Consider the following 26,828-nt stretch of genomic DNA (forward strand, 5'->3'; position numbering starts at 1 on the left):
TGTTTGTCCAGGGTTACAATATAAATGTGTACTGTTGGGGATACTGGAGGACCAGGGTTGGGAAACACTGCATTAAAAGCCTTGCAAGCTCAATCAATCAAGATGAAGTATTTGCAATGATTTCAAATACTATTTGAACCCAGGTCTGGTGCAGACACACAAGCTGCATAATGTACACGAAGTGCTCATATATAACAGGGTTGCCCACTGTTCCTGGAGAGCTACCCTCCTGTAGGTTTTCACTCCAACCCCAGGTGTTACTAACCTGATTCAGCTCATCAACCTGCTAATTATTAGAATCAGGTGTGCTAGATTAGGGTTGGCGCAAAAACCTACAGGACGGTAGCTCTCCAGGAACAGGGTTGGGCAGTCCTGATATATAACCATCAATAATAATAGTAATAATACTAATAATAATAATGTCTGTTGTTAACGCTCTCTTTTCTTATTAGTCCATAGCCATAAAGGTGGACATTGATATGCTGTTTCTTCTATGGGTCCTAACCCACAATTCAGTTGCTTTGGATGCATTCTGTCATTTAATGTCAATAAATCTATATGATCAAGGTTGTCTTGTCCTTGGGGGTTATGTCCAGATGCTCTAAAACCCTGTGGTGTTATATGGAGTAGTTCACTCTAAGCAGGTTTGGTGAAATATTGCAGGCTCAGTTTAAACTTTTCTGAATTAACTAAGGAGTCATTGTGGGGCTACCAATGGGGCCAACCACCAAGCACACTCCAGTTAGCTCTACTACATGAATTTGCATCACAGGAGGTTGGTGACACCTTAATTGGGGTGGACGAGCTCGTGGTAATGGCTGGAGCGGAATTAGTGGAATGGTATCAAATGCATCAAACACATGGTTCCCATGTGTTTGATGCGATTCCATGAGTTCCGTTCCAGACATTTATGAGCCGTCCTTCCCTCAGCAGCCTCCACTGATACACGTGTGTCTCTGAATCTGTGCTACATGTCTGGACATGTCTACTACTGGGTTTAGGGATAATTAATGGTGCTGTCCTGCTAGGAGCAGAGTGTTAAGAGGAGACTTAGGACTGTGGAGATGACCTGACCGGACAATCTAGCACTTAAAGGTACGGTATCTTTATGCTTTGCCATGTATTTATGACTACTCCTGCTTGGCCTGTGTGGATTGAGGAAGCTAAGCTATTCTGTTGACAGTAGAAGCAGGTGTATAGAAGAGAACGTGTTCAGACAGGACAGACAGTGTGGGGCATGTATTCAGACGGGATAGGCAGTGTGTTGCATGGATTCAGACAGGACAGACAGTGTGGGGCATGTATTCAGACAGGACATACAGTGTGGGGCATGTATTCAGACAGGACAGACAGTGTGGGGCATGTATTCAGACAGGACAGACAGTGTGGGGCATGTATTCAGACAGGACAGGCAGTGTGGGGCATGTATTCAGACAGGACAGGCAGTGTGGGGCATGTATTCAGACAGGACAGACAGTGTGTTGCATGGTAAGTTCCTATATAATAGCACTTTTTATTCTATAGTACAGTATTTCAGGCCTGTAGTGTCCTTAAATCATCTCTGCTTCTCATGTCTCAATGCTGTTTTAACTTTAAAGGCTAAGGAGAAGACCCCACGCTGGATTTCCTTGGAGGAAACTGGAAACTTTGGAGCCACTGATCTGTACTCACAACTGTTCTCAACGTCGAGAAGACAAATATCACAGTTTTACGCACTTAAGGTGAGTCGAATACCTGAATGTGAGAGACCTTTGGGGACGTGTCCCAAATAGCACCCTATTCCCCATATAGTGCACTACTTTTGACCAGAGGCCCACCCTACAGGGTGCCATTTTGGGACACAACCCATCAATGTAACTGAAGGCCTGAGAGGTATCAACAAAGTGCGTGGATAAATTCCATTATTTTGTGACGGAGCTCTCTCAGTTCCGGGAGGAGGTGGGTCTAGATGCCCTATTAAAGGTAAGGTTGTGCTCAGTTCCGGGAGGAGGTGGGTCTAGATGCCCTATTAAAGGTAAGGTTGTGCTCAGTTCCGGGAGGAGGTGGGTCTAGATGCCCTATTAAAGGTAAGGTTGTGCTCAGTTCCGGGAGGAGGTGGGTCTGTCTATATGCCCTATTAAAAGGTAAGGTTGTGTAACATGCCACAACAAAACACCCGTGGTGAGTGAGTGAGTGAGAGAGAGAGAGAGAGAGAGAGAGAGAGAACTAGAAAGGCCTTGAAACAGAAGAATAACCCACGTCACAGAAAGTGTGTGGGAACAGGTAAGGAAATGTTTGTAGACAGACCTTTTTTCTTGTCTCCACAGTAACTGGATCAACTGTGCCGGTCCAACTTGAGTTGTTGGCTTTGGACATAGTCCCATGTTAGTTTAGAGCTGGAATGCCTTGAGGGAGCAGAGACCCGCTACAGTAGAACCAGGGACAGTTCGCCTCACGGTTACAATTAGGAATATTATCCACAGACTGATCCAAGTCACCCTTATTCACACATGTTGCCTTGTAAAGTCAGTACATATGTAGTTTCACCCTTTAAAGCCATAGACGTTGTTATTGTTGCTGCTACAGTAGGCCTATAGTATGGCAACGTCCCAAATGGCACCCTATTCCCTATATACTGTAGTGCACTACTTTTGACCAGAGCCCTATAGGCCTATGAAGGGAACGGCACCATTTGGGACTATGTGTTTTAGTGAGAACATTCAACCTCATAACACTTGTGGCTGTGGGATGTAAGGAGTGTGTGTGAGTGTGTGTGTGTGTCCGTCCTGTTCACAGTATTGCATGCAGACACAGCTGACTCCCAGGGCTTGTTGAGCCGTATTATGGAGACTCCTTGGAACTCATCCTGAAACCTCACTGCCACGCCTCAGCACTGCTGTGGCTGAGTAATGCACTGCTGTGGCTGAGTAATGCACTGCTGTGGCTGAGTAATGCACTGCTTTGGCTGAGTAATGCACTGATGTGGCTGAGTAATGCACTGATGTGGCTGAGTAATGCAGCGCTGTGGCTGAGGAATGCACTGATGTGGCTGAGTAATGCAGCGCTGTGGCTGAGTATTGCAGCGCTGTGGCTGAGTAATGCAGCGCTGTGGCTGAGTATTGCAGCGCTGTGGCTGAGTAATGCAGCGCTGTGGCTGAGTATTGCAGCGCTGTGGCTGAGTAGCACGCTTTGGCTGAGTAATGCACTGATGTGGCTGAGTAATGCACTGATGTGGCTGAGTAATGCAGCGCTGTGGCTGAGGAATGCACTGATGTGGCTGAGTAATGCAGCGCTGTGGCTGAGTATTGCAGCGCTGTGGCTGAGTAATGCAGCGCTGTGGCTGGTATGCAGCGCTGTGGCTGAGTAATGCAGCGCTGTGGCTGAGTATTGCAGCGCTGTGGCTGAGTAATGCAGCGCTGTGGCTGAGTAATGCAGCGCTGTGGCTGAGTAATGCAGCGCTGTGGCTGAGTAATGCAGCGCTGTGGCTGAGTATTGCAGCGCTGTGGCTGAGTAATGCAGCGCTGTGGCTGAGTAATGCAGCGCTGTGGCTGAGTAATGCAGCGCTGTGGCTGAGTAATGCAGCGCTGTGGCTGAGTAATGCAGCGCTGTGGCTGAGTAATGCAGCGCTGTGGCTGAGTAATGCAGTGCTGTGGCTGAGTAATGCAGTGCAATACGTTTGACAGGGGATAGAGAGATATGTTACTAACGGTTACTAAAAGCCCTTTTTTAGATACACATGGATAACAATTGTACAACTATAAAACTGGTCAGCACTCTCTTGTTCCAGGCATGGGAAACACATCACACAGTGTGTGTGTGTGTGTGTGTGTGTGTGTGTGTGTGTGTGTGTGTGTGTGTGTGTGTGTGTGTATATACAGACATGGATGCAGGTGTGTGTGTCTGTACGACAATCCCCATGCATGTACATGACCTTCATCTGTCTATCTGCTGAACAGGTACACTGTGTCCTGGAGCCGTGTGTGTGTGTGTGTGTGTGTGTGTGTGTGTGTGTGTGTGTGTGTGTGTGTGTGCACGCGCTCACAGGTGTGTCTGTCTGTACATATCAGTCTGTGTAAACCTTCAGTGAATCCCTGGCTGGAGAGAAGTCAGTCAGTAAAGCTGCAGTAGGTCTGCAGGCTCGATACACAGTGTTCTGCCCCTGTGTGTTGTGGATGAGGAGTCTGGGTGGGAGGAGGGCCCCAGACCCAGTAGGCAGGGTGTTTATCATCCCTGGGGGAGAGCTAGGGGAGGTCTGGGGGAGAGCTAGGGGAGGCCTGGGGGTAGAGCTAGGGGAGGTCTGGTGATAGAGCTAGGGGAGGTCTGGTGATAGAGCTAGGGGAGGTCTGGGGATAGAGCTAGGGGAGGTCTGGGGGAGAGCTAGGGGAGGTCTGGGGATAGAGCTAGGGGAGGTCTGGGGATAGAGCTAGGGGAGGTCTGGGGATAGAGCTAGGGGAGGTCTGGGGATAGAGCTAGGGGAGGTCTGGGGATAGAGCTAGGGGAGGTCTGGGGATAGAGCTAGGGGAGGCCTGGGGGAGGTCTGGGGATAGAGCCAGGGGAGGCCTGGGGGAGAGCCAGGGGAGGCCTGGGGGAGAGCTAGGGGAGGTCTGGGGAGAGCTAGGGGAGGCCTGGGGATAGGTCTGGGGATAGAGCTAGGGGAGGCCTGGGGATAGGTCTGGGGATAGAGCAAGGGGAGGTCTGGGGTAGAGCTAGGGGAGGCCTGGGGATAGAGCTAGGGGAGGTCTGGGGGAGAGCTAGGGGAGGTCTGGGGATAGAGCTAGGGGAGGTCTGGGGATAGAGCTAGGGGAGGTCTGGGGGAGAGCTAGGGGAGGTCTGGGGATAGAGCTAGGGGAGGTCTGGGGAGAGCTAGGGGAGGCCTGGGGATAGAGCTAGGGGAGGTCTGGGGGAGAGCTAGGGGAGGTCTGGGGATAGAGCTAGGGGAGGTCTGGGGATAGAGCTAGGGGAGGTCTGGGGAGAGCTAGGGGAGGCCTGGGGATAGGTCTGGGGATAGAGCAAGGGGAGGTCTGGGGGAGAGCTAGGGGAGGTCTGGGGATAGAGCTAGGGGAGGTCTGGGGATAGAGCTAGGGGAGGTCTGGGGGAGAGCTAGGGGAGGTCTGGGGATAGAGCTAGGGGAGGTCTCCCTCCTCCCTCCTCTGTGTGTGAGCGTAGTCTGGTGTGTGTATGTATGTACGTATGTATGTGTGTCTGTCTGTACAAGCTATTCACTTAGACTTCTATTTTCCACCCGTCCCTCTTTCCCCCTCCTCCCCCCTTCTCTCTCTCCTCTGTGTGTGAGCGTAGTCTGGGCGCTCAGCCAAGTAGAATGTGTTTTTGAATGAATATCTGATGCGGCTAGCTGTGGGAGGAGCTATGTTACTGGAGTACTGGGAGGGAGAGAGGGAGAGGGAGAGAGAGAGAGCTGGAGGTCTGACTGCCTTGCATAACACACGTTAGAGCAGCTTTGCACGCAGGACTTCATGTGATTCTTCAACCAGGGGGACTTCCTCTATCGCTGGCGCATCACAGAGCCTTACGGCTGGCTGTACATGTTCACCCGCTCTCCTGGAGGAAAACAGGACTGGAGCAGAAATATGACTGGCTCTGAAAAATAGACCTGCACAAAGGAGACGTAGAGAAATAGGATTTCCCTACAGGAACACATAGTGTATAAGCTACACAGGCAAGAGGAAGCCCGACAATGCTCTGCCAGCTGTGGCTATGTACAGACTGGTAAGCTTTTCCCCTCTCCCTCGGCAAAGGCAGTGTTCCTTCTTGTTTTGTGCTTGATTCGTGGCATAGTATTTTGGACCCCATTCCTCTCCACTCATGCGTTCATCCTGTCATTCCCTAATCCAGTAATGTCCCTAGAGGCTACAGAACAAACACTGCATCTGTTTGGCTTTGGATCGCATGACAAGAAATAGATTTCCAAAAGAGCAAGTCATACAGGTTTGTAGAGAGGGGTGTTTGCTTGTTTACAGGGGAATCCCTGCCTGTCTGTTTGTGTCTGTCTGTCTCTCTGTCTCCGTCTGACTGTCTGTCTGTAGCCTGACATTGTGTGAGATAGCTTAGTGAGGAGAGGAGCGATGCAGGACGCTGGAGTCATTGTGAAGAGAAGACAAGCAGCCAGCCAGCAACAGCTCTCTCTCTCACTAATACTGCGTTCATAACTAAGTGGGAATTTACCACATACGACTGGGAGAAATCCACTTGAACGGCCCTCCAACTGGTAATTACTAGTGGGAAACTCTCATTCCGAGCTCCCACTTCTCCCACATGGTGACCTCTGACCTCACCTACTAAGGAAATGACCTCTAACAGCTTTTTTGGCATTTAACTGCAACAACAAAACTTTTTTTTATAAAAATCAATCTATTAATATGGTTTTTGAACACTATAATTTATTTACAAGCATGACAGCTGTACTTTTAGTTTATGGCTTACGCAGCTTCTTGGCCATTAGCCAATCAGCGTTTCTTAACTTCTTTAAAGTATGTGAATGCATCCAACTGGTATTTACGACTTCACAACTGGTAAATTCCCACCTCCCACTTGGTTATGAACACAGCATTAGAATCTCCTTCACACTCCTGGTCCGCCTTTTAAAGGGACAGGCACCTTATTCTGTATAAGGAGAGTCAGTCTTTTAAAGGCACAGGCACCCTGTTCTGTATGAGGAGAGTCAGCATTTTAAAGCAACAGGCACCCTGTCAGGGAATGGAAGGGTTTATTTGGAGTGTTATAGCTAGTAGCCCATAGACACACACAGATGGTTAACCTTGTGTTTGGTACATTTATAGGAGATTTGTGGGGGAAAAGATAATATCTGACGGAGAGTGTAGCCAGTCAGACAGCCAGCCATGCAGTTAGTCAGTCAGTCAGTCAGTCAGGCCAGCCAGTCATTCATTCAGCTAGCCAGTTGTTCAGTCAGTCAGTCAACCAGCCAGTCATTCATTCAGCTAGCCAGTTGTTCAGTCAGTCAGTCAGCCAGCCAGTCATTTATTCAGTCAGTCAGCCAGTCATTCAGTCAGTCAGCCAGCCAGCCAGTTATTCAGTCAGTCAGCCAGCCAGTTATTCAGCCAGCCAGCCATTCAGTCAGTCAGTCAGTCAGCCAGCCAGTTATTCAGTCAGCCAGCCAGTTATTCAGTCAGTCAGTCAGCCAGCCAGTCATTTATTCAGTCAGTCAGCCAGTCATTCAGTCAGTCAGCCAGCCAGCCAGTTATTCAGTCAGTCAGCCAGCCAGTTATTCATTCAGCTAGCCATTCAGTCAGTCAGTCAGTCAGCCAGCCAGTTATTCAGTCAGCCAGCCAGTTATTCAGTCAGTCAGTCAGCCAGCCAGTCATTTATTCAGTCAGTCAGCCAGTCATTCAGTCAGTCAGCCAGCCAGCCAGTTATTCAGTCAGTCAGCCAGCCAGTTATTCAGCCAGCCAGCCATTCAGTCAGTCAGTCAGTCAGCCAGCCAGTTATTCAGTCAGCCAGCCAGTTATTCAGTCAGTCAGTCAGTCAGCCAGCCAGTCATTTATTCAGTCAGTCAGCCAGTCATTCAGTCAGTCAGCCAGCCAGCCAGCCAGTCAGTCAGTCAGTCAGTCAGCCAGCCAGATGTAGTGTAGTCTCTGTGACAACAGAGTAAGGTGACAGAAACACAGCAAGGCAACATGTTTCATAGTCAATGTTTTGTTGTTTTTGTTATTTGGTTGTCAAAGCTCATTTCTGGAAATAATGTACATAATGTGACTATGGCCCATAAGGTCAAGTGCACTATATAGGGAATAGGGTGTCATACGGGATTGCATCCATTCCCTCTCCAGGCCTGCCTACTAGCCAAGGGACCCAAAGAGCTTCCTGTATGTGGGGGACTGTGGGTTTAATGCATGAGTGTTCTCATCAGGGTTATCTTAATGGCCGTGTGTTTGTTGGTCTCAAGGTTCTAATGATAACTGTGGAAAATGAAGACGGCTTGCTTGACTTCTGTGCTGCTTGCTTTCCATGCCACTGAGTGACTGCATCCCAAATGGCATCATACAGATACACTACATGACCAAAAGTATGTGGACACCTGCTCGTCGATCATCTCATTCCAAAATCATGGGCATTAATATGGAGTTGGTCCCCCCCCTAATAGTTTATCAACATTTTAAGCTAAACGTTCTGATCTGTTGCATCAGCCACATTGCATAAAAAAAGTTGTTTTGATGCTAGTGGTTGTATTAATTTGGGATCTATGCATCCCACAACTGTCCCAGACTATGTTTGGAATATTTATTTCTGGCATAGAATAGGTCGACTTTTATACTATGGGGGATAGTAGATTGACATAGGCTAGTGCTTTTGCTGTTAGTTAGGCCTACTCATCTTGTTGGCTGACGAAAAGTAAGTGTGGACAGTTTTTCCAATATCTTCAATATGCACCTCAGAATTGGATATGGAGGCGCGCAGTTGCGTCCCGGATGTGTCTGTCTTAACCTGTAGTCTGTGAGAAAGACCCAATCACGTGACAGAAAGCACTGTGAGTGAGAGACGCGTCGGATTGAGCAGGGAGAAGGGCACAACGCGGCACTCCTGGCCGCAAAAGGCATGGATTTTTTAGGGTGCATTACGGCCACAAAGGGGATGCCGCCGTGAAATGAGGCATTATCAAGTGCTTGTCAAAAATGTGAATGAGAGACTAGCAGAGCTCATGCCTTCAAGCAACTTTTTTTAAAATCATCATTAGAGTCTCATCATTCAGCCTTACAATGTATTAAAAATCTAAACATATAGCCCAACGTTTGTAGAACAACTAAAGTTACATTAGTAACTCTACATTAAGCATATAGGCCTACCCATTTCTTTGTTAACCTCTTAAGGATCGGACCCTTTTTTCCAATTTTCGCCTAAAATGACATACCCAAATCTAACTACCTGTAGCTCAGGACCTGAAGCAAGGATATGCATATTCTTGATACCATTTGAAAGTAAACACTTTGAAGTTTGTGGAAATTTGAAATTAATGTAGGAGAATATAACACATTAGATCTGGTAAAAGATAATACAAACAAAAAAACATGCGTTTTCAAAAAAAGATTGTTCCTTCATCTTTGAAATGCAAGAGAAAGGCCACAATATAATTTTGCAGTTTAGGCGCAATTTAGATTTTGGCCACTAGATGGCATCAGTGTGTGTGCAATGTTTCAGATTGATCCAGTCAAGCATTGCAATATTGGACTATTTTGTATCAAGTCTGCCCAAATTTGCCGAATTGGTCAATTGATACATTTTCAAGTACATAACTATAGAGAACATACAACAATGATATGGTAATACAAAATGTATCCCCCTATCAAAGAAAGGGACTTCAATGGTAGACAAGATGGCGTATTGAATAGAAATCGGTACAAAACACCTCAAGATAAAAACATAATATTCAAAATCAGTAAGTTAGACTAAATATTAGCATTTCATATATTCGCAGTTAATATAATTAAATCTGGATAATAACAGAAACAAGATCATAAGGCTAGAGAAATATATCGACAAATATTACAACAACAAGCAACACCCAAACATGACTGAAGACAAGCGTGGAGAGCCGTTCCCCAAAAGGAAACGCGACTCATCGACTGATACAGATGATATATGCTTTTCACCACTGGGTATGGTAAGTGTGGAAAGCGACCTGTTGAAGTCGATAAATGACAAATTGGGCATACTAGAATTGGTCAGTAAAGACGTAAAAGAGTTGAAAGCGAGTCTTCAAATGAGTGACGAAAAAGCTTTGGTAATGGAGAAAGAAACCAAATAAATAAAAGTGACAGTCTCTAAAATGGAAACGGACGTTAGGGAACTAAAAAAGGAGAACAATCTTCTGAGAGAAGCCTTACTAGACATCCAAACTAGATCGATGAGGGAAAATCTAGTATTTATGGGTATTCAGGAAAAGGAGGGAGAAATATCAGAGAATATTATGAAGGACTTCCTGCATACAGCGCTACAAATCCCACTCGAGGCTGTCGATAAAATCCAACTCGAACGTGTACCTCGTTTCGGAAAAAGAGGACAGAAATATGAGCGCCCAATCGTTGCCAAATTTGCTTTTTTTAAGGATAAAGCTATGGTGAAAAGCCTAGGAAAAAGACTTGCTGGCACGAAAATAGGCATGAATGATCAGTTCCCGAGGGAGATTGTAGAAAGGCGCAAACTTCTGTATCCAATCTTCAAGGAAAACAGATTAAAAGGGAAACGTGTTGCACTAGTGGTGGATAAATTATATATTGACAACCAAATGTTCAGAGACACAAAGACTACCCCATGGCTATTCTAAAAGTTGTAATAGAGGAGTCAAATATTGGAGCACCTGATACTAGCAATGATAGGGATTGTAATATTAAATAACATTTATAGTAAGTATAGTATTTTATAAAAGGATAAAACGATATAACAAGCAGAATAATACATCTTTAAATACAAATAATTAGAACATGGCTTTTTTGGCGGGAGGTTGTTGTTTTGGCGGATGGTTGTTGTGGTTGGTCCTGTGTTCTCTCTGGCGTCCTTTCCCCCTTGCCGCAGATGTGGATGCGGGTGCGTTTGCACACTCGGCCCATTTCTTCCGCAGTCAACCATGTGGTGTGCATTTTTGTGTTTGAAAAGGTGCGGCGTTAAGTGAGTGAGAGGGGAAATGGTTGCATATCCCAGAGCCGACCGGGGGTCTATGGGCAGGGGTAGTGAGAGAGAGAGCTTTCAATTTTGTGTAGATGAGGGATATACATTTTTAAATATAGTATACATCTAATCTAATTATTCATTGTCCTATCATGATGGAAAGATCCCTAACCCTATAACCTGGACACCCACCTGAGCGACCCATACACCAAAGAGAAGTTCCCATCTGTTTTATGGACCTGCTGTGAATATGCAGCCTAAACAGAGAAATAAATGCGGTCAGAGACCTACTTGAGCAGCACCGCCCCCTCAAGATTCTGAGCCTGCCTGGCAGGGTTGGTCCTACAAAGCCAGAGCCCCTGATGGGAGAGCATAATATACAAGGAAATTCTCAAAGCTGCTAATGAGAACCTTGACGACCTTTTACCTAGCCGGTGGGGATTCCGGTGGGGTACGCCCACCCAGGTAGTGGCAGTGCTGGCAACACTGGCTGCAGTAACCCATGGGGAGGGGGTCACACTCGGACAATCAGAGAGGGGGTTTATCATTGTGGCCCAGGTGGCACAAAATAATCAAAGGTCTGACCGCATGGAGATGCTTGGGAAAATGGTTACAACAGGGGATCAGAGTGTTTGTGTCTCAGGTGAAGAGGGTGGATCTGATCTCCATCACCTAGGACTTGACATAGATTAAGTAGATTAATTAAATCTCACATTGTTATCAATTTCTGCTCAATCTGCATGCTTTCTCAATCAGCTTTAACTGTATGTGCACTCGTAGATCAAGTTATTTCTCGAGTTGGGCTCTGGGATATAACAGCCGTTGAGTATCTGATTTGATGGTGGATTGTGGAGGAGGGGGGTTGAGTGTGTTGGAGTATGTGAGTATGTGCGTGTGTGCTTGTCTGGCATCTGTTGTGGGGGGTGGGGATGTTGGGGGGGAGGGTATGGGATGGACCACGGGAATTATTTGCTAGGATAATAATTGCTTGTCAATGAATTAAATGTAATACAATGGCAATCAGGGTTATATGTTAGAATCCTATGCGTGAACTGCCGACATTATTACGCATATTAATTGATAATGATGGAAAATAGGATATGCATAATAAAAAAAAAAAGTTATATATATATATATATATATATATAGAGAGAGAGAGAGGTGAAAGCATTGGAAATGCTTTTTGCGGTTAATCTGCTTCTGTTTTGTGGGTGGCACTGTGTGCTGTTTTCGATGGATGGGTCCTGGCCTCTCGGGGCCTTAGGGATACGGAGGGACGTGGGTGGGATGCTGATCACTGGGATGACGGCTCAACTTGGGATGGGGAGGGGCTTTAGCGGGGGAATTAGTGGAGAACAATTGAAGGGTTACTCCGTAGCAATGCAAATATCACAGTACAGCTATATGGACACTCAATCATTACGCTATTTTTTATTGGTAAATTTACAAACATATATATATATAATGATAAATAGACTTGAAACTTGTATCTCATTATGGTGTATGGTGAAATAAGTATAGCCAGTTATAATTGTAATGGCTTAGCTGATAATAACAAAAGAAGAACAATATTTACATGGCTCAAAGAGAAGGAATATAATATCTATTGTATACAGGAAACTCATTCAACAATTCGAGATGAAGTAGCGTGGAAAAAAAGAATGGGGGGAAATATACTTCTCCCATGGGCAAATAAATTCAAAAGGGGTGATGATATTAATTAATAGTAATTTCGATCCGAATGTGCAAATTGTCCAAATAGATACGCAAGGTAGATGGATTATTTTAAATATGTTATTGGACCATAAACAGATATGGCTCATTAACCTTTACGGACCAAATAATGATGATCCACAATTCTTTGACAATATATATAATAAATTATCAAGCCTGCAAGCAACTCAAGACAATATTATTATGGTGGGGGATTATAATACTGTTTTAAATAGCTCAATGGACCGAAAAGGAAATCACACCACAAACAATCACCCACATGCTCTTAAGGAAATGGTGAATGTCATGGATACATTAGAACTAGAAGATATATGGAGGCTTAAATATACTGATCTAGTGAGATATACATGGCGGAGACTGAATCAAGCTAGTCGTCTTGACTTCTTTCTTATCTCATTCTCGTTGGCACCAAAAGTAAAAAAAGTGTTGATAGGGGACAGAATGCGGTCAGACCATCATATAATAGGCATATACATTACTCTTACTGAATTTCCATGTGGGCGAGGATATTGGAAATTTAATCAAAGCCTATTGGATGATAATTTATTTATAATTAGAACAAAGGAATTTATAACTGACTTTTTCCAACATAACATAGGTACAGCGAATCCCCTTATTGTATGGGACACCTTTAAATGTGCCTTTAGAGGCAATGCAATTCAGTACTCATCTCGAAAACAAAAGCAATTTAGGTCAAAAGAGTTTATACTAAGAAAGGAAATAGAAAGTCTAACAGAACAGATAGATGGCAATAAAAACTAACATAGAGGCTCAGAATAAATGAGAGGAAAAACAAAAAGAAATGGAGAAACTTATTCAAGAAAGATCAAGTGTAATATATTATAAAAATAAAGCAAACTGGATGGAATATGGGGAAAAATGCACAAAATTCTTGTTTAATCTTCAACATAGGAATGCTACCAAAAAGAACTTAATGAAACTGGTTACAATTGACGGAGTCACCCATAATTCACCAAACAATATTTTGAAGGAAGAAACAAAGTACTTTAAGCATATGTTTTCTTTTCAGTCGCCTCCGTCTCCTCTAACTGAAGCTAATTGTAGAGATTTTTTTCTATTGATAATGTCAAATTAACAGCCACACAGAAAGACTCATGTGAAGGTGAAATTACAGAGGAGGAACTTCTGGATGCAATTAAAGACTTTAAGTCCGGGAAAACTCCAGGGTTGGATGGCATACCAGTCGAGGTATACCAAACCTTTTTTGATATACTAAGAGGACCGTTATTAGCATGTTTTAACCACTCCTATGTAAATGGTAGATTATCTGACACTCAAGAAGAAGGTCTGATCTCATTATTACTGAAACAGGATACAAGTGGAAAATATAAAGATCCAGTCCATTTACAAAATTGGAGGCCCCTTACACTTCAGTGTTGTGATGCAGAAATCCTAGCAAAATGTATAGCGCATAGAATTAAAAAAGGTATTGTCGGATATTATTCATTCTAATCAGACAGGTTTTTTACATGGAAGATACATTGGAGATAATATAAGGCAAGTATTGGAAACAATAGAACACTATTTAAAATATGGGAAACCAGGCCTGCTATTCATAGCAGACTTCGAAAAGGCATTTGATAAAGTTCGACTGGGGTTTATATATAAATGCCTGGAGCATTTCAATTTTGGAGAATCTCTTATAAAATGGGTCAAAATCATGTATAGTAACCCTAGGTGTAAAATAGTAAATAATGGCTATTTCTCAGAAAGTTTTAAACTGTCAAGAGGAGTGAAACAAGGTTGTCCACTATCGGCATATCTATTTATTGTGGCCATCGAGATGTTAGCTATTAAAATCAGATCCAATAATAATAATATCAGAGGATTAGAAATACAGGGCTTAAAAACAAAGGTGTCATTGGACGCAGATTATTCATGTTTTCTTTTAGATCCACAACTAGAATCCCTCCACAGCCTCAGAGGATCTAGATACATTTTCTAACCTCTCTGGATTAAAACCAAATTATGACAAATGTACTATATTACGTATTGGATCACTAAAAAATAAAAATTTTACATTACCATGTAGTTTACCAATAAAATGGTCTGATGGTGATGTGGATATACTCGGAATACATATCCCAAAGGAAATAAATGATCTCACTTCAATACATTTTAATAGAAAGTTAGCAAAAATAGATAAGATCTTACTACCATGGAAAGGAAAATACCTGTCAATTTGTGGAAAAATCACCCTGATTAACTCTTTAGTATTATCCCAGTTTACCTATTTGCTTATGGTCTTGCCTACGCCTAGCAAACAGTTTTTTAAATTATATGAGAAAAAAATATTCAATTTTATTTGGAACGGCAAGCCAGACAAAATTAAAAGAGCATATTTATATAATGAATATGAATTCGGAGGACAGAAATTATTAAATATTAAAGCATTAGACCTATCACTAAAAGCTTCAGTCATCCAAAAGTTATACTTAAATCCGAACTGGTTCTCAAGCAAATTAGTAAGATTGTCTCACCCAATGTTCAAGAAAGGCCTTTTTCCCTTTATTCAGATTACAACCTCTCACTTTCAGTTATTTGAAAAGGAAATAATCTCCCAAATGTCACTATTTCTAAAACAAGCCATAGAAAGTTGGTTGCAATTTCAATTTAATCCTCCAGAAACGACAGAACAAATAATGCAACAAATATTGTGGTTAAATTCAAATATACTAATTGACAAAAAACCTTTATTTTTTGACAGAATGTTTAAAAAAGGTATAATCTTCGTAAATGATATCATCGGTAGGACTGGTGGAGTTATGTCGCACATGCAGCTAACAAAAACATATGGAAATGTCTGCTCTACCCAAAATTACAACCAAATAATTGCAGCCTTACCGCAAAAGTGGAAGAGGAAAGTGGAAGGGGGAGAAAGTAAGGAACTTGTCTGTCGGCCTTGCATTAAAGAACAGAATTGGTTAAGGAAAACTGTGATAAATAAAAAAGTATATCAGTTTCACTTAAGGATCAAAGGATTGACAGCCGTCCCATATAGATTGCAAAATAGTTGGAAGAGATCTTTGACGTACCGATCCCATGGCATAGTGTTTATGAACTGACACGCAAAACGACACCGGATTCAAAAATTTGAATCTTTCAATTTAAATTATTATATAAAATTCTTGCTACCAATAGAATGTTATTTATATGGGGGATACAATCTTCCCAGCTCTGCAGATTTTGCTGTGAAGAGACAGAATCATTAGATCATTTGTTTTGGTTCTGTCCATTTGTAGCTTGTTTTTGGACACAGGTCCAGGAATGGCTAAAGGATTGCAATATTTACCTGGAACTAACCTTGCAGATAGCATTACTGGGTGATCTGAAAAGTCATAGTCAATCAATCAATAATATAATAATACTTTTAGCTAAAATGTTTATTATTAATTCACAATCTGTAGAAGCAATGAGAATAGAAAGGTTCAGAACTTTTGTAAAACATCACAGTACGGTTGAAATATATATGGCAAATAGAAATCCTATATGGATGGTGTTAAGAGATAGATGGGAGGTATTGAATAGAGTTGAAGGATGGGACTAATAACAAATAACAACAAATAATAACAAAGATAGCTAATAATGTAAGCATACTGTGTCCATAATAAGTATATAGGTTGTATGTTGGGAGCTTTTGGGAAAGAGCACAGTTAGAAAGATATGGCATATAGAAGCAAACCGGATGGACATCATGAAAATGATCGGAGAGGTTGAGAGTAGAAGAAGTTCAGGAGCAAAAAAAAAATAAAATAAAAATAAAGTATATATATATATATATTATATATATATATAATAGAATTATTGTAAAATTAACTCTGTCCATAAGGTGTAGGTAGTAACTATAGACCGGAAGTAGAGGCCTGGGCATTGTTGTTCACTAATTTACTCCAAGTAGGGAAAGGGATGGTGGGGTTGAAAAGTAATAAAGGGGAATATATATATATATAAAAAACATGGGGGATTGGAAGTGATGCAGACAATTACATTGATAGAAGATACAATCTATCTGCAATATTAATCTGATCCATTCCCCCCCCAAAAAAATACAACATTAAAAAATATACAAAATGTAAGTTTGCACACTCCCTGGAATGTCATACATGATGGATCATTAGCTTATACACCAACTTTCACACATCTAGATGGCCTGATATTTTTAAACTGAAATAGCTACTGTAAATTGGACAATGCAGTTAGATTAACAAGAATTTAAGCTTTTTGCCCATATAAGACATGTCTATGTCCTGGAAAGTTTGCTGTTACTTACAACAGTCATGCTAATAACATTAGCGCATGTTAGCTCAACCATCCCGTATACGGGACACCGATCCCGTAGAGGTTAACCGCTCAACACAGAATAGCTGCATGTGCGCACTCCCTAAAATCGTTTGGAGAAAATTGTAAGGGTTGGTGTGAGGTGCAGGTTAGACAGTAGGCAGTAGGCAGAGATGGTGAAACAAGGAACTTTACTGATGGTCCTGAAGCCAGGATACAAAACAACGGACATTACACAAAAAAGAAAGGCAGAGCAAATAAGACTCCAAAAAACAGGCAGACAGCCAAAAAATACAAAATACTAACTGAAATAATAAAACTGAAATAATAAATAAACAGGGAGAACACTTCTCACGTACCTGTCCATACATACCGCGATCAGACACTGATTAGTACTGCTAGGCATAATGAAACTAGCAGAGAAAACTGAGCAAGGGAACACAGGGAAGTGAGGGCATAAATACACAGGTGAACCGATAGACACAGGTGACACCAATAGGAAGATGATTAGTCCTGACTGTGAGTGAGGAGGTGCCTAAGGTTGTCGGAGGATGACACCTAGTGGGTCGCTCCGGAACTGCGACCCACTCCTGTAACAGAAAATATTTATATTTTATTCAGCTTTGTTCAATTGTATTCTTCATACTATAAAATAATATAAAATATTGCCACGGAATTATAAGCAAATCTTGTCTGCTAAATGAACTACTGTAGCCAACAGCCATTTGGCATAGCCACATCAGGACCTAACATAAGGACAACTCAGAGTATGCTATTATTTTCTTCTGAAATAGACTACATTTTCTTCATATCATGCTTCTTTAGACAGGAGATGCTAAATGTGTTTATGTTAATTAACGGTCAATTACCGTGAGACCGACAGTTATTTGCTGGACAGTCACCGGCTGACGAAATTTCGTGACCACCACAGTCCGATGTATTCCATCTTAATTTGATCACTCTGTTGTCGCAAACATGTAGGAAATGCAAACTTGTAGTGTATTCAAGGTTTAAAAAGGTTTCTAAAGTTTGTAATTTCCACTTTAAAATGTAAGACTTGTTTTGCCCCCTACAAAAATGTCCATTCATTCTAATCCACATAATAATTCAAAATATTCCTAATATCTAGTATATCATTCTGTAATTAAGTGAAGTTCTGATGCTAGTAATAGCCTAAACACATTCCAATTCACGTCATGCCATGATGTTTAGCGCTTCAAGCCAAGCCCCTTACATGTCCACCCCTCTTTCTCATTCTCTCGCCTGCAAGGGCGCATATTCAAATATGGAATGTGATGACTGCATATATTCTTTGACGTGTCATGCACAGAGAGTAAGCATGTTGGAAATGTACAGCCATGATTCTTCGCAAAATTTTTTTAACATGCTAGAACATAACAATTGTGTGTCTTCCTCTGTCTCCAGATTTGCAGCTGACGGACGTTGTGGAGGCCAGTGGTCGGTCAGTCAGAGATGATTCCTTATGAAGTCCATGGAGCCGTCCTCTCTGTCGCCTGGTGGGCGTTACTCTGCCCTCTCTAGACTGCTGAGTCCAGGACACACAGTCACACAGTGAAGACCTGTGAGAGACCTCAGAGAGAGAGACCTCAGAGAGAGACCTCAGAGAGAGAGACCTCAGAGAGAGAGACCTCAGAGAGAGAGACCTCAGAGAGAGAGACCTCTACTGCAGAGACAAGCAAAGAGGGAAAACCAACCATGAAATCCAACCAGGAGAGGAGCCATGGCTGTCTACCTCCAAAGAAGCGTGAGATCCTGGCTCTGGAGCAGAGGCCTGTGGCGGCAGCAGCTGAGACCCTGGCTCTGGAGCAGAGGCCTGTGGTGGTAGCAGACACTACCCTACACACAGAGAACCTGGCCCGGCTGGCCAGTGTAGCCAGCGAACGCTGCAGATCCACGGAAACTCCCAGCCCCAGGTTTCATGTCTCCTCGTCCTCCTCTTCCTCCCCCTCTCCCTCTGCTACCTCTCTGTCTACGATCCCCTTGTCCTCCCTCTCCACTGTCTACCCCACTGGGGTGGGGCTCAGCCAATACGTCCAGCTGGCCCCTAACCTCCAGTTCATTAGCTCGGGGCCGTACACTGGCTACATCTCCTCTCAGATCATCCCGTCCACTGCCGCCGGTGTAGCTACCTCCACAGGGCAACAGCGCCACCATCTGGACGGCCACTGCTACACCACCGCCCTCATCTCCCAGGCCACCAAGGTGTGTGTGTCTATTGTGTGTGTACCAGTGTTGGGGAGTAGTGAACTACATGGAGTTCAACTAGTAATTAACTACATTTTGCAGTAGCTTGGTGGTAGTTGAACTAAATTCATTTTTTTGTGTGTTTTCAGTAGTTAATTACTTTTTTGCCACGTAGCGGTGTAGCTAACTACTGGAACTTCACACCATTTTTTTGGGGCAAAAAGAAAATAACATAAGGGTGACAATAATAATCAGACCTGCCTAATTCTCACTTAAAACATCGTTTTTGTGGTTCTCCTGAGTGGTGCATTAGTCTAAGGCACTGCATCGCAGTCCTAGAGGAGTTACTACAGACCCGGGTTCATTCCCGGGGCTGTGCCACAACCAGCCGTGGCCGGGAGTCCCATAGGGCGGCGCACAATTGGCCCAGCGTCGTCCGGGTTAGGGGAGGGTTTGGCCCAGCGTCGTCCGGGTTAGGGGAGGGTTTGGCCCAGCGTCGTCCGGGTTAGGGGAGGGTTTGGCCCAGCGTCGTCCGGGTTAGGGGAGGGTTTGGCCCAGCGTCGTCCGGGTTAGGGGAGGGTTTGGCCGGGTGGGCTTTACTTAGCTCATTGCGCTCTAGCGACTCCTTGTGGCGGGCCGGGAGCCTGCAGGCTGAGCCCGGTCCCCAGTTGAACGGTGTTGTTTTTGTGTTTTATAGGCTAAATTGTGATCTGTTTTTGCAATTTGTAGTCTATGACATTTCAGATTTCGATATGATAATGTATCATTAAGTAGTTTGAATGTGGTGAACTACTTTTTCAAGGTAACTTTAGGTTCAGTAAACTATATTTTTCTTAATGGTAGCTTTAGTGTAGCTTAACTTCTTCCAGAGTGAAGTAACTGTTAGCTTGGTAAACTATATTTTCAGAGTAGCTTCCCAAAACACTGGTCTTTATTGTGTATTTCTTAGTGTTTTTTTTATGTATTGGTTGGTGCAAACAAATGAATGAAGTACTATGTTATGTTATGTTATGTTAAGGTTGGTGACCAGCAGCAGCAGCTCCAGATAGGGCTGCCGTCTGACCTGGCAGTGTCTGTTGGAGGGACCGCCGTCTCACTGCCCTCCTCCACACACTTCACCGGAACCCACCAGTACATCCAGCTGGACAGCAGCACCACTCTGACCGTCACCTCCCCTCCCCAGGGCCACCTCCAGCCTCTCCAGCTCCACACCCACCCTGGGGTGGGCCTCCTCCCCCACACCCACACCCTCACCCTCGCCCCCTCCCAGGTGCTGGTTCAGTATGCGGATGGGTCAGGGGTCAAGAAAGCTGAGGGCGGACACACCAAGGTATTTGTATATTTTTCCATATTTGATGTAAAAAAAAACATTTTGTATTGAATACATTTTTAATGTTGAACTGTTTGCGAGGAGAGCGTACAGTGTAGACTATGCTGTATCCTGTGCATATGACAAATAAAGGTTGATTTGATTTGAAGGTGGTGCAGCTAAATGGAGAACTGGAGAGGAGTTTCGGTAAACAGAGCTGTGCTGACATCAAAGGAGTCTCCTACTCTCACCAGAACAATCAGCAGGTTCACCATGGATACGAAGCTCGACACATCCTCATTCCCGCAGACTACACTACCCAGGATTCCACAGGACTACAAACCTCACTGGTGCTGGTAGCAAATGCCCACCCCCACCCTCACCCTCAACCTACAAGTGGTACTGAGCAGGACAAGGTCCAGGTCCACCCATCACTAATACACAGTGAGGGAGGAGGCATCTGTCTAGGGAAAGCCTGTCTCCAGAACCTCCTCTTTCACCTCCCTCAACTCCTCTGAGGCTCTGAAGGTCTCTTCTGCCCCTCACACGGTTATCCAGACCACCCACCACTCTGACGAGCCTGTACACAGCCTGTACTCTACCACCCAGGCACCAATCATCGGCTACATCGCCAGCGCAGATAACCAGCACGGCATCAGCTATGCCACCCTGCCGCAGCACCTGGTCATCCCAGACGGCCAGTCCCTCCAGTCTCTCCTGATACCCGTTAGCGGAGTGGGTGGAGTTACTACCACCACTGCGGACCTCGAGGCTGCCCGCTCGGTGACCGCCAGGACGGCCACCACCACTGCCAGCACCGCCGCCTCTCAGCTGGCTCCAGCTGCCTCATCCCTCCCCCACCCCGCCTACCTCACCGCGGCCCAGTCCAAGTGTGAGATGCTGAGGTCGGACGGCCACCACCAGTCCCCTGCTGTACTCCAGGCCCAAGTACTACCCACCCAACACATCCAAATCCCGTCTAACACAGCCGCTACTGTGGTGGCGTCCCCCCGCCCCAGCCCCAGCCCCAGCCCCAGCCCCAGTCCAGGCTTCCCCCTCTCCCTCCTCCTCTCCAGCCACGCTCCCTCCGTTCTTCATGCGTGGCTCCATCATCCAGCTGGCGGACGGGGAGCTGAAGCGCGTGGAGGACCTGAAGACGGAGGACTTTATCCAGAGTGCTGAGATCAGCAGTGAGCTGAAGATTGACTCCAGTACCGTGGAACGCATCGACACAGGCCAGACACCCAACGCCGTCGTCATACAGTTCGGTGTCGGGGAACTCAAAGCACAGGTGAGCTAGCTAAGCTTGTTGTTGTCTCCCTTCCCCTAGCTTCAGTGCCATTCTGTTTGTACTATCCTGCCAACTCCTTGTCACTCATTCTCATGCCAAGCATGTTTGGCTTGACAATGACAGCAATGGTGTTGAAAAGAGCACAAACAGATCTGAGACCAGGCTACCATAACCCATCCTAATCTCAATGTTTATGCCAATAACAGTTTATTGTGTATCCTTTGCGTGTTGTATTCCTCTGCAGGTGTGTGTGGAGGTGCTGCTGGAGTACCCATTCTTTGTGTTCGGCCAGGGCTGGTCTTCCTGCTCCCCTGACCGGACCACTGAGCTGCTGGAGCTGAGCTGTGCCAAGCTGTGTGTTGGGGACGTGTGTGTCTCCCTGACCCTCAGGAGCCTGAGGAGTGGTGGCGGCTCTGTGTCTGGGAGGAACAACAGCTGCCAGGGTCACGAGGTCAAGCTGAGGCACAGCACTGGGGACATCACACAGGGGTCTAACCGCCAGGGGAACAGTCAGGGGAATATTCAAAGTAATGGTCAGAGTAATGGTCAGAGTATTGATCAAATCAACAGTCCGATAAATAGTCGGAGTAATAGTCAGGGTAATAATCAGAGCAACAACAGTCAGAGAGACAGTCAGAGAGACAGTCAGAGAGACAGTCAGAGAGACAGTCAGAGAGACAGTCAGAGAGACAGTCAGAGAGACAGTCAGAGAGACAGTCAGAGCATGGACAAAGACTTGAACAGTATGAATGCTGCAGGCAGCAACAGTGTCTTCCTGGTGCAGGTGGCCAAAACAGACAGGTTGAATAAGGAGGACAGGGGCGTCCCCCGCTGTGTGGACCAGGTGACAGGATCTGGACTAAGACCCGGATCTGGTTCTGGACCAGGGGTCTACGGAGCTGGAGTTGGACCCAGGGGCACCTCAGACCTGCAGGCTGTCTCAGGAAACGGAGAGATGAGAGATGGAGAAAATAGAGAGATGAGAGAGAGAGAACAGAATAGCCACATGCCCCCTCCTCCGCCCCTCAAGACAGAAGGGGGTGAGGCAGACAAAGAAAAACCCTCGGGTCGTAAGAGGAGGTGGTCTGCTCCAGAGAGAGATCAGACAGAGAGGGTGGACGAGGAACCCCCTTTGACTCTGCCCAAACCCTCTTTTATAACTCAGCAGGTCAAACTCTCCATCGAGGGCAGGTCAAATGTTAGTCGTTGAAATAGCTGGAGTGTTATGCGGGAAGGAGGGACATTTTTTTTATATGTTTGTAACGTTGTTAGTCCTGTTCTCTATCTATCCAGATTAATGTAAAGGATTAGTTTACATCGTATTTACATACATGTATTATGATTCTATTTCTATGGAAGGAACATAGGTGTCTCTGTGTGTGGCCCACTGCCTGGGAGGCCAGTCTCTCTCCAGAAAACAGTTAGTGGCCCACTGCCTGGGAGGCCAGTCTCTCTCCAGAAAACAGTTAGTGGCCCACTGCCTGGGAGGCCAGTCTCTCTCCAGAAAACAGTTAGTGGCCCACTGCCTGGGAGGCCAGTCTCTAACCAGAAAACAGTTAGTGGCCCACTGCCTGGGAGGCCAGTCTCTAACCAGAAAACAGTTAGTGGCCCACTGCCTGGGAGGCCAGTCTCTAACCAGAAAACAGTTAGTGGCCCACTGCCTGGGAGGCCAGTCACTCTCCAGAAAACAGTTTGTGGCCCACTGCCTGGGAGGCCAGTCTCTCTCCAGAAAACAGTTAGTGGCCCACTGCCTGGGAGGCCAGTCTCTCTCCAGAAAACAGTTCGTGGCCCACTGCCTGGGAGGCCAGTCTCTCTCCAGAAAACAGTTAGTGGCCCACTGCCTGGGAGGCCAGTTTCTCTCCAGAAAACAGTTAGTGGCCCACTGCCTGGGAGGCCAGTCTCTCTCCAGAAAACAGTTAGTGGCCCACTGCCTGGGAGGCCAGTCTCTCTCCAGAAAACAGTTAGTGGCCCACTGCCTGGGAGGCCAGTCTCTCTCCAGAAAACAGATTGTGGCCCACTGCCTGGGAGGCCAGTCTCTCTCAGAAAACAGTTAGTGGCCCACTGCCTGGGAGGCCAGTCTCTCTCCAGAAAACAGTTAGTGGCCCACTTCCTGGGAGGCCAGTCTCTCTCCAGAAAACAGTTAGTGGCCCACTGCCTGGGAGGCCAGTCTCGCTCCAGAAAACAGTTAGTGGCCCACTGCCTGGGAGGCCAGTCTCTCCAGAAAACAGTTAGTGGCCCACTGCCTGGGAGGCCAGTCTCTCTCCAGAAAACAGTTAGTGGCCCACTGCCTGGGAGGCCAGTCTCTCTCCAGAAAACAGATTGTGGCCCACTGCCTGGGAGGCCAGTCTCTCTCCAGAAAACAGTTAGTGGCCCACTGCCTGGGAGGCCAGTCACTCTCCAGAAAACAGTTAGTGGCCCACTGCCTGGGAGGCCAGTCTCTCTCCAGAAAACAGTTAGTGGCCCACTGCCTGGGAGGCCAGTCTCTCTCCAGAAAACAGTTAGTGGCCCACTGCCTGGGAGGCCAGTCTCTCTCCAGAAAACAGTTAGTGGCCCACTGCCTGGGAGGCCAGTCTCTCTCCAGAAAACAGTTAGTGGCCCACTGCCTGGGAGGCCAGTCTCTCTCCAGAGTAATCATGGTATTATCAAGTGAAAAAGCTAGAGTCAAGATCATCAGTGACTATGGACCAGTGCCATAGGTCCAGCAGTAGATGAACCTGTGGACATGCATATTGACATTTCTCTACATTCTGTAACTACCTGGCCTCACTACCCACTCACGTCTTTATTTAGACTGGACTGTCACAGGTATTTCTCTTTTTTCTTTCAGTTGAAAATTATATTATTTATCATTTTTCTTATAGCCAAAATAAAGTATTTGACAGAACTCAGGAATGGTGTGGTGTGTGCGTGTGTGTATCTGATTATCATAAAACTGTTTATCATCAAGGATGTAGGAAAGCACTTGGATACATTCAAATTCATTGAGAGAGAGAGATAGACAGAGCGAGAGAGAGAGAGAGAGAGAGAGAGAGAGAGAGAGAGAGAGAGAGAGAGAGAGAGAGAGCTATGCTTATTGTTATTGTTCAATGTATGGTTATTTTGACCCTTGATTATTTTTGTTACTGTTGTCCCGTTGACAATATTGATTATTATTATTTAAATTATGTTAATATTGTAAATCTCCAAAGTAAGCTTTGGCAATATGTACATTGTTACGTCATGCCAATAAAGCAAATGTAATTGAATTGAATTGAGAGAGAGTGAATGAATGTATGTATACAGTATGAGCTGCAGTGCTGAAATATAATAGTCATTTCCTTTTGGTTGAGGAATGAACCCAGATTATTGGACTAGACTGTTGTTTGCATCTTGTCAATATTCAGGTGAACTGGCAGAGAAACAGACACTGCCCACCGACTGTTTTTCCCTGTATGTGGTAAAATATAATCATTGTTGTAGATATTATCCAAAATTAGATCATTGATATTATTGTACAATCTGTAATTTTAAAAAATTTCATCCATTGGTCCGCAACCAAACAAAAAGCTTGTGAAATAACGTTTTTGTGTACCTCATATTGTAAGATACATTTATGTACCCTTTTATTTGACATAGTGTGCAGCGATCTAAGGCACTGCATCTCAGTGCTTGAGGCGTCACTACAGACCCCCTGGTTCGATTCCAGGCTGTATCACAACCGGCCGTGATTGGGAGTCCCATAGGGCGGCGCACAATTGGCCCAGCGTCGTCCGGGTTTGGCCGGTGTAGGCCGTCATTGTAAATAAGAATTTGTTCTTAACCGACTTGCCTAGTTAAATACAGGTCAAATAAAAAACATAAACACGACAGGAAACAAGGGGGGATAGAATACTTCAATGTTGATTTTCTAACTGTAGTATTATTGTTTAATTTGTAAGATATACTCCGGTCTGTTCTGTGTGATCTATGGTCCCTTTCTTAGAGAGTGTTTTCAGGTTTATGGACCAAATATTTCAGTTGGCATTTTTTAACGTTTCATTTAGATTTGATTTTTTAAATAATAATAATAATACAAAAGAACATGAACAAATGTATTGTCTCTGTATACTCAGAATAATAAATAACAGAGTCAACTGAAATTCTGTCTTTCAACTGTTTCATCCGTCTTTCATCTGTCTTTCAAGAGGAGCAACAGAGCAGCTTTTTACTCTAGAGCTCTGTTTCTCCAGCCTGGTCTCATAGACTACACATAACATAGTAAATGTAAATCTGGATTCCAGGACACTCAATTTAGTATGATATGTTACATTTGGTATGGTTACATAAGACAGAAGGTTACTTAAGGCAAAAACGAAAGTTGGGTGGTTGGTCAGGGTGGATGGGTAGGCATTAAACGTGAACATCAAGCAACCCAACGGTTGTGTGTTCGAATAACATCACAGACAACTTTAGGATTTTAGCTAATTAGCAACTTTGCAACTACTTACCAATTTTTGGCTACCTTGCAACTGCTTAGCATGTTAGCTAACCCTTCCCCTAATCCTAACCTTAACCCTTTAACCTAACTCCTAACCCTAACCTTATCCCTAACCTTAACCCCTAACCCTAAACGGTAGCCTAGCTAAGGTTAGCCACCTAGCTAACGTTAGCGTTAGCCACCTAGAGACCTAGCTAACGTTAGCCACAACAAATTGGAAATCATAACGTATCATACGATTTGCAAATTCGTAACATATTGTACGAATTGCAATTTGCATTTTTTCGTAACATATCATACGAATTGTAATTCATAACATATCCAACAAAATGGAAGATGGACATCCACAAATTAATACCATACCAAACGTAACATATCATACTAATATGTTACGTCTACCCCTGAGTCCAGGTTGGTTTTTCTCTCCGTTTCTCCTCTTTCTGTCTACTGTGAACGGGCAAAGTAACACATGCATTCACATAACAAATTGTTGTAGATTCACACTTTCAAATTATACTTATTCATATTTTCAGCACAATTGAAATCAGGCATTAGGATGTGAAGCTCTAAACAGCCACAAGAAAGATCATATTGTCCGTCCGTCTGTCTATTTACTACTATGTGAACATGGTGCTGGCCTGCTGTGTGACTCTGATAAAGGTGGTCCTGCGACTGAGCTCCTTCAGTTTAGCAGCTCCTACATTAGGTACAGGTGGAGCGCAGGCCACCTAGAATGTCCCTGATGGTGTCCTCTACATCCCCCCCTGTACGGCACCTCCACCGTCCTGCGGAGAGGGGATGGAGGGATTGAGGAAGAGGGGAAAACTATGGTCTTCCATTGGGTTGATCAGGCACATTGACTTCTTAGTCTTCAACATCATCAACAGTTCTGCACTAAGGAGACTAGAGCTAACTAC

General features: G+C 44.7%; 1 protein-coding gene across 1 annotated transcript; it reads left to right on the forward strand.

The window, feature by feature from the left end:
* Positions 1-961: 961 nt before the first annotated feature.
* On the forward strand, positions 962-22,823 carry LOC121542793 (ataxin-1-like). The gene is made up of 8 exons (XM_045208313.1): positions 962-1,095; positions 1,599-1,721; positions 18,076-18,873; positions 19,874-20,185; positions 20,335-20,643; positions 20,693-20,978; positions 21,070-21,455; positions 21,700-22,823. Exons 3-8 carry the CDS (start codon positions 18,367-18,369, stop codon positions 22,663-22,665), a joined length of 2,766 nt encoding a protein of 921 aa, XP_045064248.1. The 5' UTR covers positions 962-1,095; positions 1,599-1,721; positions 18,076-18,366; the 3' UTR covers positions 22,666-22,823.
* The last annotated feature ends 4,005 nt before the right edge of the window (positions 22,824-26,828 follow it).

This window comes from Coregonus clupeaformis, chromosome 28, assembly GCF_020615455.1.
Source record: "Coregonus clupeaformis isolate EN_2021a chromosome 28, ASM2061545v1, whole genome shotgun sequence".
Lineage (NCBI taxonomy): Eukaryota > Metazoa > Chordata > Actinopteri > Salmoniformes > Salmonidae > Coregonus > Coregonus clupeaformis.

Excerpts from the sequence above, each read along its gene's own strand:
- LOC121542793 (XM_045208313.1), top strand. The coding sequence starts at position 18,367 with ATGAAATCCAACCAGGAGAGGAGCCATGGCTGTCTACCTCCAAAGAAG. Across the intron at positions 20,644-20,692 it reads TCTGTCTAGGGAAAGCCTGT|GTCTCTTCTGCCCCTCACAC; the intron begins CTCCAGAACCTC and ends GAGGCTCTGAAG. Across the intron at positions 21,456-21,699 it reads TCGGGGAACTCAAAGCACAG|GTGTGTGTGGAGGTGCTGCT; the intron begins GTGAGCTAGCTA and ends ATTCCTCTGCAG.